Source organism: Humulus lupulus, chromosome 1 (assembly GCF_963169125.1).
Source record: "Humulus lupulus chromosome 1, drHumLupu1.1, whole genome shotgun sequence".
Taxonomy (NCBI): Eukaryota; Viridiplantae; Streptophyta; class Magnoliopsida; order Rosales; family Cannabaceae; genus Humulus; species Humulus lupulus.
The window spans coordinates 198,584,961-198,597,533 of NC_084793.1; the positions used below are offsets into that span (position 1 = coordinate 198,584,961).

Genomic DNA, 12,573 nt, shown 5'->3' on the forward strand with positions numbered 1-12,573 from the left:
GACATAAACATATTAAAAGAAAATTAAACCAAAACATTGTTTATATTTTTTTAAATATATATCTATATATATAATATGATAATTTTTTTTTAAATAATGTACTATGCATTATTGTTATAATGAAATTTTATAATATTTAAATTTATATTAATATAAGTATTGTCTTATATTAAATATTATTATAATAATATTTTATAATTAGTAAAAATATTAGGATTATTATAATAATATTTTATAACATTTGAATTTATATTAATATAATTATTAAATATCTAGATGTATTATATATTATTAATTACATTATTATAATAATGGTATTTTATAACATTTGGATTTGAATTTATATTATTATAATTATTATATATGTAGTCTTTTATTAAATATTATTATAATAATGATATTTTATAATATTTGAATTTATATTAATATAATTAATAAATATTTATTTTTTATTAGTTGTAAATGTAAATTTTGTTAAATATCTAGAATATTATGTTAAAGTTAACAACAAAAATAGAGTTAAACCTAGAATTTTCATTATCTACACATTTTTTATATAAAGAGATCTATCATATTAAATATTAGTCTACTAATATAATATATAATTATATGAGATTATATATTAGTATAACTTAACTAATATTGACTTGTAACTGTAACTGAAAAGTTTTCATTTTTTTTACAAACTATTATATACTAAGGTATAGAAAGTAGTTGTTTCATTTTCAACCTAATATAATTTTGATATATTCTTCTCTCATCTAAAATTCAAAAATGCCATTTTTCCAATAGTTGACAAAGAATTATTGGTAGCTTAAGAAGTAAAAGTAAGTTTTTAATTTTAATTTTCTCCCACTTCTACATATTTTATATGTTTATTGAAAATAAAATTTATATATGGTATATATTATATCCATTTTTTTTTTCATATAGTTACCAATAATTGTTCTAATTTTCCCATCTTTTAAAAAAATACTAATTTATATTTTGGCACTGCCTACTATAAATTACATAAAACTATTTTAACAATTACATTTTGTAGTTTTTTTATATTTTATATGTTTATTAAATTGTTTTCGCACTAATTACATAAAAAGTATGTGTATGTTAGTGTCAAGCTCTTTTCGAGACAGAGCAAATCTCCAAAGCAATCAAATTGCTATTTCATTCAACATAACCCAGTATTTTCAACAGCCAAACAATATATACTCTCTAGCCAAATACAAATTAACTGATATTAGTTACATGACCTCACATACTCTCAACTTCCCAGCCTCATCACGTACTCCCTCATCCAGCGAGGCTTCGCACGCTCCCTGTTGGCACACGCTCGGTTCTCCCATCCTTTGCTTCTGCTCGGGTCTCCTGCCTCTGTGTTGTGTGCCTCTTCAGCGAACACAGCTTCTTCAGCATCCTGGGCCGAACCCTTTTCCCAGCTTCTCATATGTTCTTGCAGTCCTTTGGGCTCTAATGTAATTGGGCCAACCTCTTGGGCTTCACTAACACTACTCCCCTCCCCGAAACAAACCTTGTCCGCAAGGTTGGGTAGCTTGTACATCTGAACGAACGTGTCAAAATCTTCCCAAGTGGCATCTTCAGACGAGCTTATAGACCACTGAACCAGTACTTGCCGAGTAGGCTTGTTAGTCCTCATGTGAATCCGAGTAGCGATAATGGCCAATGGAACCATAACAGGTTTGTTGGCAATGCTTAATTCTGGCAGCGGGCAACAAGTTATTGGCTGGCTGCGATGGTATGGTTTTAGTAAAGAAACATGGAAAGTGGGATGAATACGACTCCCTTGAGGAAGCTTCAGTGTGTAAGCGACTGGACCCGCACGAGCTAGGACTTCAAAGGGGCCAAAGTAACGACGGCATAACTTGGAATTGAGACGGTGGGCCACAGTAGTTTGCCTGTAAGGTTGGAGTTTGACCAGCACCAACTCGCCGACCCGGAATTCAATATCGCAGCACTTTTTATTGGCCTCTTGTTGCATCCTTTGTTGTGCCTACTGTAAGTTGTGCTTTAAATGGTGAAGAATCTCATCCCGCGTCAGTAAATCAGCTTCCACGCCCTGAATAGTAGTAGCACCACGAGTGTACGCTGGTATGGACGAAGGAGTACGACCATAAACTGCCTGGAAAGGGGTCATGCCAATAGCAGAGTGATGGCTGGTGTTCTAATGGTATTCCGCCCATGATAAGAATTTGCTCCACTGTTTAGGATGCTCGACTGTAAAGGCATGCAAATACTGCTCAAGATAACGATTGGTGACCTCGGTTTGACCATCTGTTTGCGGGTGGTAAGAAGAGCTCATCTTCAATGTCGTACCCATCAATTCAAACAATTTCTTCCAAAAAGCACTAGTGAATATTGGGTCTCTGTCTGAGACAATAGTTCGAGGCATACCATGAAGGCGAATCACCATGTTGGAAAAAAGATCAGCTACTTTAATCGCGGAATAATGGTTCGGGAGAGCTCCAAAATGGGCATACTTTGTGAACCTATCCAAAACCACCAAGATATTGGTCACTCCATGTGAATTAGGCAATCCCACAATAAAGTCCATAGCCAAATCTTCCCACACTCGCTCAGGAATCTCTAATGGTTGAAGCAGCCCATAAGGTGCGGTTGGCGAATATTTGATCGTTTGACAAACCAAACATGCCAATACAAACTGGCGCACATCTTTGCGCATACCCTGCCAAAAAAATTGGAACTCAGCCTGAGATATCTGCGGTTTGCCCCTGCGTGTCCCCCCGAAGGAGAAGCATGAAACTCTTGCAGCAATGGTTGCTTTAAGTTGGAGTGTTGGCTGATGTATAATTTCTGGTGGTAATATAACAATCCCTCTCTAACCGTGTATTGAGTAGCATCTAAATTCCCTTGCTGTAATTGCTCATGGAATAGGCGAAGATCCAGACAAGTGATGTTCTCTCGGCGTAATTATTCTAGAAAATCAAAATGCCCAGCACTAATGGCTAAGTGCAAGGATGAGAGTGACCCTTCATGTTGCCTGGAAAGAGCATCAGCCACACAATTATATTTTCCTGCCTTGTATTCGATAGAAAATTGGAAACCCAACAACTTTCTGATGAATTGTTGCTACTCCGGCGTTTGTATAACCTGTGTAAGCAGCTCACGGAGGCTTTTATGGTCCGTTCGTATGATGAAATGTCGCCCCAACAAGTATTGATGCAACTTCGAAACCGCTTCGACAATGGCCCTCATTTCACAGATATAGGCTGAAGCACCCGCAAAGCGAGGGCCCAATTTCTTGTTGAAATAGGCTAAGGGATGCCCATCCTGCATAAGTACCCCGCCTATGCCGACATTGGATGCATCCGTTTCCAAAATAAATACTATGGAAAAATCTGGCAGCTTAAGAACGGGGGTGTCGGTCATAGCCTGCTTGAGCTGGGTGAATGCCGTGGCTGCTAGTGTAGTCCATACAAAGCTGTCTCACTTTAGTAACTGTAACGCCCTGGTTACCCCAGAACAGTTACGGTGAACAGTGAACCGGAAATTTGACCCACTACCCGAGTCCTTTGGTTAAAAACGTGATCTAAGTGTTATTAATAGGTTAAGGTGAAAAACCATTAAAAAGGAAAGGATACATTTCATTAAGTAAATAAACTGCTCATGAGCCATTCAAAACGTTTACAAGTTGTTTACAATACAAAATGGTCGCTATTGTTTCAAATTTACAATCCCCGCCGACCTAAGCGGCAAAAATAGGGTAAACCCCTAGTCCCTCTGAGAACTCCTTGGCCGTGGTGGTCAAGCCGCCAAATATGTACACAACACCACCTAAGCTCTCCACACAAGGTTAGGTGAGCTTCTCTTTCTCTTTACCTGCACCACATAGCACCCATGAGCCAAGGCCCAGCAAGAAAACACAATAAAGCATGATATAATATCAACAATGACCATAATAATCATTCAGGACTAACAGTCCAAAACAGATAGGTGACAGTAGCAAAAGTCACAAAAGTGGGTACAGCTCCCTTTTGCCATGTGACGATAGGGTCACCAGGGCTTAACTGATAAGTGATCCTTTCATAAGTTTGATCTGGATAGGTGTATGGTGAATGGTCACCAACATAACCTTCCTCATGACCATAGAGTCATAACCTTGGAACATCGTTCCCTAGCCATGTGACAACAGTCACCGAGGCCTTATGCCCTGGCTTTGAGTATTAGTCTTAGACTAGCCAAGCGCTTATAAGTTCATCGACTATAGGGTCGGTCCAGCATTAATGTCATAAAGCCATTCAATGCTGATATCAATTAGATCTAATCTTCATTTGGCCCGACGTTCATAACGCTCTGCCATTTCTGACTCTTGGGTCAGTGTCCCTGACTAGTCAGTGCCATAAACAAGTAATCAACATTCACTAGCATTTAATATGCAATCCATGTCCACATATATCAACCAACATGCTTCAATAACAAACCATGCATGTCATATACATATACAGGGTGCAACTGTATTCATACACTGTTTTCTTACCTCTGGTTCGAGTGAAAATTATTATAAGAACGACCCCTGAGAACGATCAATCTTTTAATTCCTTGACGGTCACCTGGTCATAACCAAAATATAGGATTCATCAATGAAAATGATAACAAAGGGTTCCCAAACCAAAACCTAAACTCCGAGACATCGAATCCCACTAAGCCGGGTAGTAGGATCGATCCCGAGGCCTAAGGCTTGAATCCCCAAGCTAAAAACACAATTCTAGCCAAAATTGCCCTAAGGGCCGCGGCCCTCCCTAGCTGCGCCGCGGCGCGCCCCTCAGACAGAGGTGGCCTTTTCTTGTCAAGCACCATGGGCCGCGGCTCACCATAGCCATGTCGCGGCTCATTACACAAAACAGCCAAAGACCAGCACGCACCAGCTCGATTTCCCCTGCATTTTCCCTTGGAACCAAACCTTCAAACAAGTTCCAAACCTCCTCCAAACACTCAATCCAACCCCCAAACATCATCTATATCAAACCCTCATCAAAACCCAAGTTAAACATCAATCAAACTTCCATCAATTCAACTATCTATCAAGAGAGTTACAAACTAAAAACTCAAAGCTAAAACAGAGTACAACCAGAAACCAGTGGCTAAAACTCACATCAAATCCGAGATTAGACCTCCTTCAATAGCTGAACCAAGTCTACAAACCCAGCCCCTTGATTTCCTAGCTTGAAACCCCACTTTGAGCTCAAAAACTCCAAAGGAGAAATGGAAGGAAATGATGTATGGGATGAAAAAGGAAAACCCTGTTTTTGCTCTATTTTTCTACGGCCATCTAAAGGTCATATACATCCAACCAAATGACCTAAATGCCCCTAAGTCATTAAAAGTTTCTAAAACCTTCCCAAGGGAAAAATTGGTACTTTCGAACCTATACCGTTAATTATAATTAATGCTCTCCAATTCCCGCTAACCTCAACAATCTCAAACACCAATAATTCACATCCCGTTACCCCATAATTCCCGGTAACGCCCTAATCATTAAAAACACCCCGAGACTCACCCCGAGCCCCGAGCTTAAGCCTGTTATGACCAAACCGATAAATTATACTTAAAGATCGTCTCATGCCGAACAACTCGAATCAATCCACATTATAATGTGGCCTCACAATATATCATTGACATGCAAACAAATATATACAATTATGCCCTCAAAGGGCCAAATTACCAAAACACCCCTGTAAACAAATGTGGACCCACATGCATGCATTTAACATCATATTATAATATAATTCATATAAACATGCATGAATTCATTTAATGGCATAATTAAACAGTTATGGCCCTCCCGGCCTACTAATCCAGCCATTAAACCATATTAGGGAATTTGGGGCATTACAACTATCCCCTCCTTACAGAAATTTCGTCCTCGAAATTTACCTGAACAGCTCGGGATACTGACTCCGCATATCTGACTCCAGCTCCCCGGTCGCCTCCTCGACCTTGCTATTCCTCCACAATACCTTAACCAAAGGTATTGTCTTATTCCTGAGGACTTTATCTTTCTTGTCAAGTATCTGAACAGGCTGCTCCTCAAAGGAGAGATTCAGCTCAAGCTCCAGATCTTCATAACTCAAAACATGACTCTCATCAGATACATACCTCCGAAGAGCAGATACATGGAACACATTATGCACGGCCGACAAGGCCGAAGGTAAAGCTAGCCTGTAAGCCACTTGACCAATCCTCTCCAGGATCTCAAATGGACCTACAAACCTAGGACTCAACTTGCCTTTCTTCCCAAACCTTCTCACCCCTTTCCATGTCGAGACTCTAAGGAAAACATAGTCCCCTACCTGGAACTCCACATTCCTGCGTTTGGGATCTGCATAGCTCTTTTGTCTACTCTGAGAAGTAAGCATCCGAGCTCTAATCTTGTCAATAGCCTCACTGGTCCTCTGAACTACCTCAGGACCTAAGTATCTCCTTTCACCTATCTCATCCCAATGAATGGGAGATCTACACTTCCTACCATACAACATCTCATAAGGTGCAACTCCAATGGTAGACTGATAACTGTTATTATAGGAGAACTCTATCAAAGGCAGATACTTACTCCATGATCCACCAAAGTCCAGCACACATGCCCGCAGCATGTCTTCTAATATCTGGATCGTCCTCTCAGATTGCCCATCTGTCTGAGGATGATAAGCTGTACTGAACTTTAATTGTGTACCCATGGTTTTCTGCAAACTCTTCCAGAACTTGGAAGTAAAGGTAGGGTCCCGATCTGACATGATCGACCTAGGAGCCCCATGAAGGCGCACGATCTCTCTCACATAGAGATCTGCATACTGGTCAACTGTATAAGTAGTCCTCACTGGCAAGAAGTGAGCTGATTTGGTGTAGCGATCCACTATCACCCAAATAGAATCATGCTGACCAACAGTCCTGGGTAAGCCCACCACAAAATCCATCGTGATGTCTTCCCACTTCCACTCCGGGATATCCAGAGGCTGCAATAACCCTGGCGGCCTCTGATGCTTAGCCTTGACCTGTTGAGAAGTCAAGCACTTAGCCACGTACTCTACTACATCTCTCTTCATCCCTGGCCACCAGTACAATGATCTCACATCCTGATACATCTTCGTGGTGCCTGGATGCAAAGAGTAAGGTGTGGTATGAGATTCATCCAGAATCTCTCGCCTCAACGCAGTGTCTAACGGAACACATATCCACCCCTTGTACCCAACAAACCTGACTCAGACACTGTATAATGTCTAGATGCTCCAGCCAGAACATCCTCTCTAATCTTGATCAGCTGTGGATCACTCAACTGACCCTCTTTGATTTTCTCCAACAGCGTAGACTGTAGCGTAATATTGGCCAACTGGCCCACCAGCAACTCTATACTAGCTCTGGTCATATCATCAGCTAACTCTCTGGCTATCAGCCTAATACCATGAATCTGTCCCGGACCCTTCCGGCTTAAAGCATCAGCTACCACGTTGGCTTTCCCTGGATGATACAGAATCTCATAGTCATAATCTTTTACCTCCAACCAACGCCTTTGTCTCATATTCAAGTCTTTCTAGGGGAAGAAGTACTTCAGGCTCTTGTGGTCTGTATAAATCTCACACTTCTCTCCATAGAGATAATGCCTCCATATCTTCAAAGCAAAAACCACCGCCGCAAACTCTAAATCGTGAGTAGGATACCTCTTTTCATACTCCTTCAGCTGACGAGAAGCATAAGCTATTACCTTCTCTGATTGCATCAAAACACAGCCCAAACCCTGATGAGAAGCATCACAGTATATCACAAACTTCTCCTGATCTGTCGGAAGACTCAGAATCGGAGCTGTAATCAACCTCTGTTTCAGTTCTTGGAAGCTGTTCTCACATTTATCTGACCACACAAACTTCTGACTCTTTCGTGTCAGCTCAGTCAACGAAGTAGCAATCTTTGAGAACCCTTCCACGAAACGCCTATAATACCCTACCAATCCAAGGAAACTTCTAACCTCAGAAGCATTCTTTGGCCTTGGCCAATCTCTGACCGCTTCAATCTTTGCTGGATCTACTTTAATCCCCTCCTTACTGACAATGTGCCCAAGAAAGGATACATGAGACAACCAGAACTCACACTTCTTGAACTTTGCAAACAATATATGCTCCCTCAATCTCTGTAGAACCAACCTTAGATGCTGCTCATGCTCTGACTCAGACTGAGAATATACCAGAATATCATCGATGAAGACAATCACAAACTAGTCTAAATAATCCTTGAACACTCTGTTCATCATATCCATGAAAGCAGCAGGGGCATTAGTTAATCCAAATGACATAACTAGGAACTCATAATGCCCATACCTGGTACGAAAAGCGGTCTTCGGTATGTCCCCCTCCTTGACCCTCAACTGATGATAACCAGAACGAAGGTCGATCTTAGAGAATACCGTCTTACCTTGCAGCTGATCAAACAAATCATCTATCCTTGGCAAAGGATACTGGTTCTTAATTGTCAACTTATTCAGTTCTCTATAATCAATACACATTCTCAGAGAACCATCCTTCTTCTTTACAAATAGAACTGGCGCACCCCAAGGTGAGAAACTAGGTCTAATAAAACCCAAATCTAATAGCTCTTGCAACTGTACTTTTAATTCTTTCAGCTCAGCTCGGGCCATTCTGTATGGTGCTCTAGACACTGGCTTCGTCCCTGGTGCCAGTTCTATAACGAACTCAATCTCTCTGTGTGGTGGCAACCCTGGCAAATCTTCTAGAAACACATCCAGAAACTCACAGACAAGTCTAGTATCCTCTGGTCTCACTGGCACGACCTGAGCGGTATCAACCACACTGGCTAAGAATCCAATGCAACCTCCTTGCAATAAATCCCTAGCCCTCAACACATAAATCAATGGTATGCGAGGTCCATGCACAACACCAACAAACACAAAAGGATTCTCACCTTCAGGCTCAAAGGTGACCATCTTCCTTCTGCAATCAATGGTTGCCCCATACTTTGCCAACCAATCCATACCCAGTATCATATCGAAGTCAGTCATAACCAACTCTATCAGATCCACTGACAACTCTCTGCCCTCTACTGTCACTGGCAAAGATCTGACCCATCTCATGGATAACACTAACTCTCCAGTGGGTAGCAAAGTACCAAACCCCACAGCATAGAAATCACAAGGTCTACACAACCTATCAATAACACTACTAGCAACAAAAGAATGTGTAGCACCAGAATCAATCAATACATTATAAGCGGTTCCAACACTAAGAAGCTGACCTGTAACAACTGAGGGAGAAGCCTCAGCTTCTGCTTGAGTCAATGCAAACACTCGAGCTGGGGCCGAGCTATCTGCCTTCCTGGGTTCTTCTTTTCTTGCCTTAGGGCAATCCTTTTTAAGATGACCCACTGCTCCACATGAGAAGCAGGCCCTTGCCTTACACTCTCCCTAGTGATGCCTCTTGCATCTAGGGCACTCAGGATAAGACCTCCAGGCTTCATTACCACTAGGACGACCCATAGAGATACCACGGGGCCGTCTGTCAGGACCTGGAACTGGGAAGGTGTCAGGAACCTTCCTCTTCTAATCACTAGGGCCTCCACCCCTACTAGAACCCACAAATGGAGGACCTGGCCTCCTGAAATCCTTTATGGCTGCACTGTCACGCTAGATCTTGATCTCTGCACTCTCAGCTGTGAGTGCCTTCTCCACCACCTGTGCATAAGTAGTAACTCCTGCCACAGTGGTGATACGTACATCACGGGCTAACCTGGGATGTAGCCCCTGCAAGAAACGCTCTCTCCTGGTCCCATCAGTGGTCACCAACTCCTTGGCAAACTTTGCCAAACGGTCAAACTTTAAGGCATACTCGGTAACTGATAAGCTTCCCTGAAGTAGCCTAATGAATTCATCAGCTTTAGCTTCCCTGATAGCATCATTGTAATACTTTTCATTAAACAAGGTTTGAAACTCCTCCCAGCTCAGGGTATTAACATTCTTGGTCTGGGCAATCACTTCCCACCAAATTCGAGCATCATCCTGAAACATATAGGTAGCACAGGCTACCCTCTCACTACCAGCTACCCTCATAAAGTCAAGAATAATGGTAATCATGCTCATCCATTGTTCTGTCTTGGCAGAATCTGCACTGCCCTCAAATACAGGAGGTTGTTGCTTCCTGAACCGTTCATAAAGAGGTTCCCATTTGTTTCCTACCTCAGGCAGCTGCCCAGTAACTGGCACCAACACAGAAGGTGCCTCTGCAACACTGGCCACTACAGGCACTTGCTGCTGTCTTAGGAGATGAAGCTCCTCTCCTTATTTTAACAATGTTGCCTGCAATTCCTCAAACAACTGCTGCCAGTTTGCAGGTGCTGGCTGTGGAATCTGGGATTGGTCATTCTCTTGACCTTGGCTATTATTATTCTGGCCTGGATCACTCTGGCCAGGTGACATGTATGTCTACCCTGGGTTCATTCTGTCACTAATACCTTACTGAAACGATAATCAATACGGCCAGTCAGGTAGTAATAACTAAACCTCTTGCCGCCTTACGGTCCAAGAACAAACAGACAACTATCACATTCCACAGTCATATACATATATGAGCAGATACATGTTTATAACATTTAGCACACAACATGTATCACATAATAACCCATAAACAACTACACTAATAAGCAAGTTCCAGCAATCTCAATACTAATTAGCACACATTCGCTGAAGATATAATATTTCAAGGCACAGGTTCAACATGGTGTCTCATGCACACAGGTAAAGCATATATACCACATTTAAACAATTATACATATAGCCACTTAAATAGTTACCAAACCATGAGTCGAGCTTGACTTCAGTGATGTGTGTACATATCCAGCCAATCTACAGGGACCTTAACCTTGGCATTGCTCTGATACCAAGTTGTAACGCCCTGGTTACCCCAGAATAGTTACGGTGAACAGTGAACTGGAAATTTGACCCGCTACCCGAGACCCGCTAATCAATAGGTAAAGGTGAAAAACCATTAAAAAGGAAAGGATACATTTCATTAAGTAAATAAACTGCTCATGAGCCATTCAAAATGTTTACAAGTTGTTTACAATACAAAATGGTCGCTATTGTTTCAAATTTACAATCCCCGCCGATCTAAGCGGCAAAAATAGGGTAAACCCCTAGTCCCTCTGAGAACTCCTTGGCCGTGGTGGTCAAGCGGCCAAATATGTACACAACACCACCTAAGCTCTCCACACAAGGTTAGGTGAGCTTCTCTTTCCCTTTACCTGCACCACATAGCACCCATGAGCCAAGGCCCAGCAAGAAAACACAATAAAGCATGATATAATATCAACAATGACCATTGTTGACGCGGTTCTTCGCCAACAGGTAATTAAGAAAATAAGAGGAAGGGATTAGTGCTTAACGATGAACCGAAATAGATGAATGATCTTCTTATGGACTGGTGACACGAAATATGTTTTTTTTAGGTGGTTCAAAGGTTAAAATCCTTCTACTCCACCAGTCAATATTATTGCTATATCCTGGTATTCTTTTACAGGGTATGTCCTTATACAATAGAATCCAACCCTTTGCAACTCCCAGGGTCTCCATATTTATAGGAGAGGGAACTTGGGGGTTGGTAAGGGGGGTCATCCCGTGACCTTCTTATCTATCATATCACTTCTGTGACATTCATGATTAATTCCTAAAACCTGACACATGAAGTGTGGTCTAATCAATAGGTAAGGGGGATAATGGGCCACACGGCCCAACCCAGTTGTGGGTGCCTGAATATGCGCGTTCATGCCTGAATATGCACATTCATGATAAGTCAGGAATATATCAGACACGTGATGTCTGATATATGCACGTTTACCTTGCTTGGTTGACTTTACAAAAGGTCATAGCTTCCAACTCTAGCTCGTGGCACGAGCTGGATGCCTCCTCGACCTGCGGCCTTCACAGATCTGACTCGGTCCTTGAGTAGTCTTGGTGAACCTTTTGGATACCCGAGCTAACGAGGTAGGACCTGACGACAGCAGCTCCGGTCACGGGGGATCCACGTGGCTGAGATATAATTAGGCCATATCTCAGCTCGCTAATAGCCCGTTGGAAAATCAAGGCGCACAACCATAATAATCATTAAGGACTAACAGTCCAAAACAGATAGGTGACAGTAGCAAAAGTCACAAAAGTAGGTACAACTCCCTTTTTCCATGTGACGATAGGGTCACCAGGGCTTAACTGATAAGTGATCCTTTCATAAGTTTAATCAGGATAGGTGTATGGTGAATGGTCACCAACATAACCTTCCTCATGACGATAGAGTCATAACCTTGGAATGTCGTTCTCTAGCCATGTGACAATAGTCACCGGGGCCTTATGCCCTGGCTTTGAGTACTAGTCTTAGACTAGCCAAGCGCTTATAAGTTCATCGACTTTAGGGTCGGTCCAGCATTAATGCCATAGAGCCATTCAATGATGATATCGATTAGATCTAATCTTCATTTGGCCCGACGTTCATAACGCTCTGCCATTTCTGACTCTTGGGTCAGTGTTCCTGACTAGTCAGTGCCATAAAC

General features: G+C 41.9%; 1 protein-coding gene across 1 annotated transcript; it reads right to left on the reverse strand.

Moving 5' to 3' along the window:
• Positions 1-1,261: 1,261 nt before the first annotated feature.
• Positions 1,262-1,996, reverse strand: LOC133826690 (uncharacterized). The gene has a single exon (XM_062258807.1). It carries the CDS (start codon positions 1,994-1,996, stop codon positions 1,262-1,264), a length of 735 nt encoding a protein of 244 aa, XP_062114791.1.
• Between the last annotated feature and the right edge of the window lie 10,577 nt (positions 1,997-12,573).

Excerpts from the sequence above, each read along its gene's own strand:
- LOC133826690 (XM_062258807.1), bottom strand. The coding sequence starts at position 1,996 with ATGCAACAAGAGGCCAATAAAAAGTGCTGCGATATTGAATTCCGGGTC.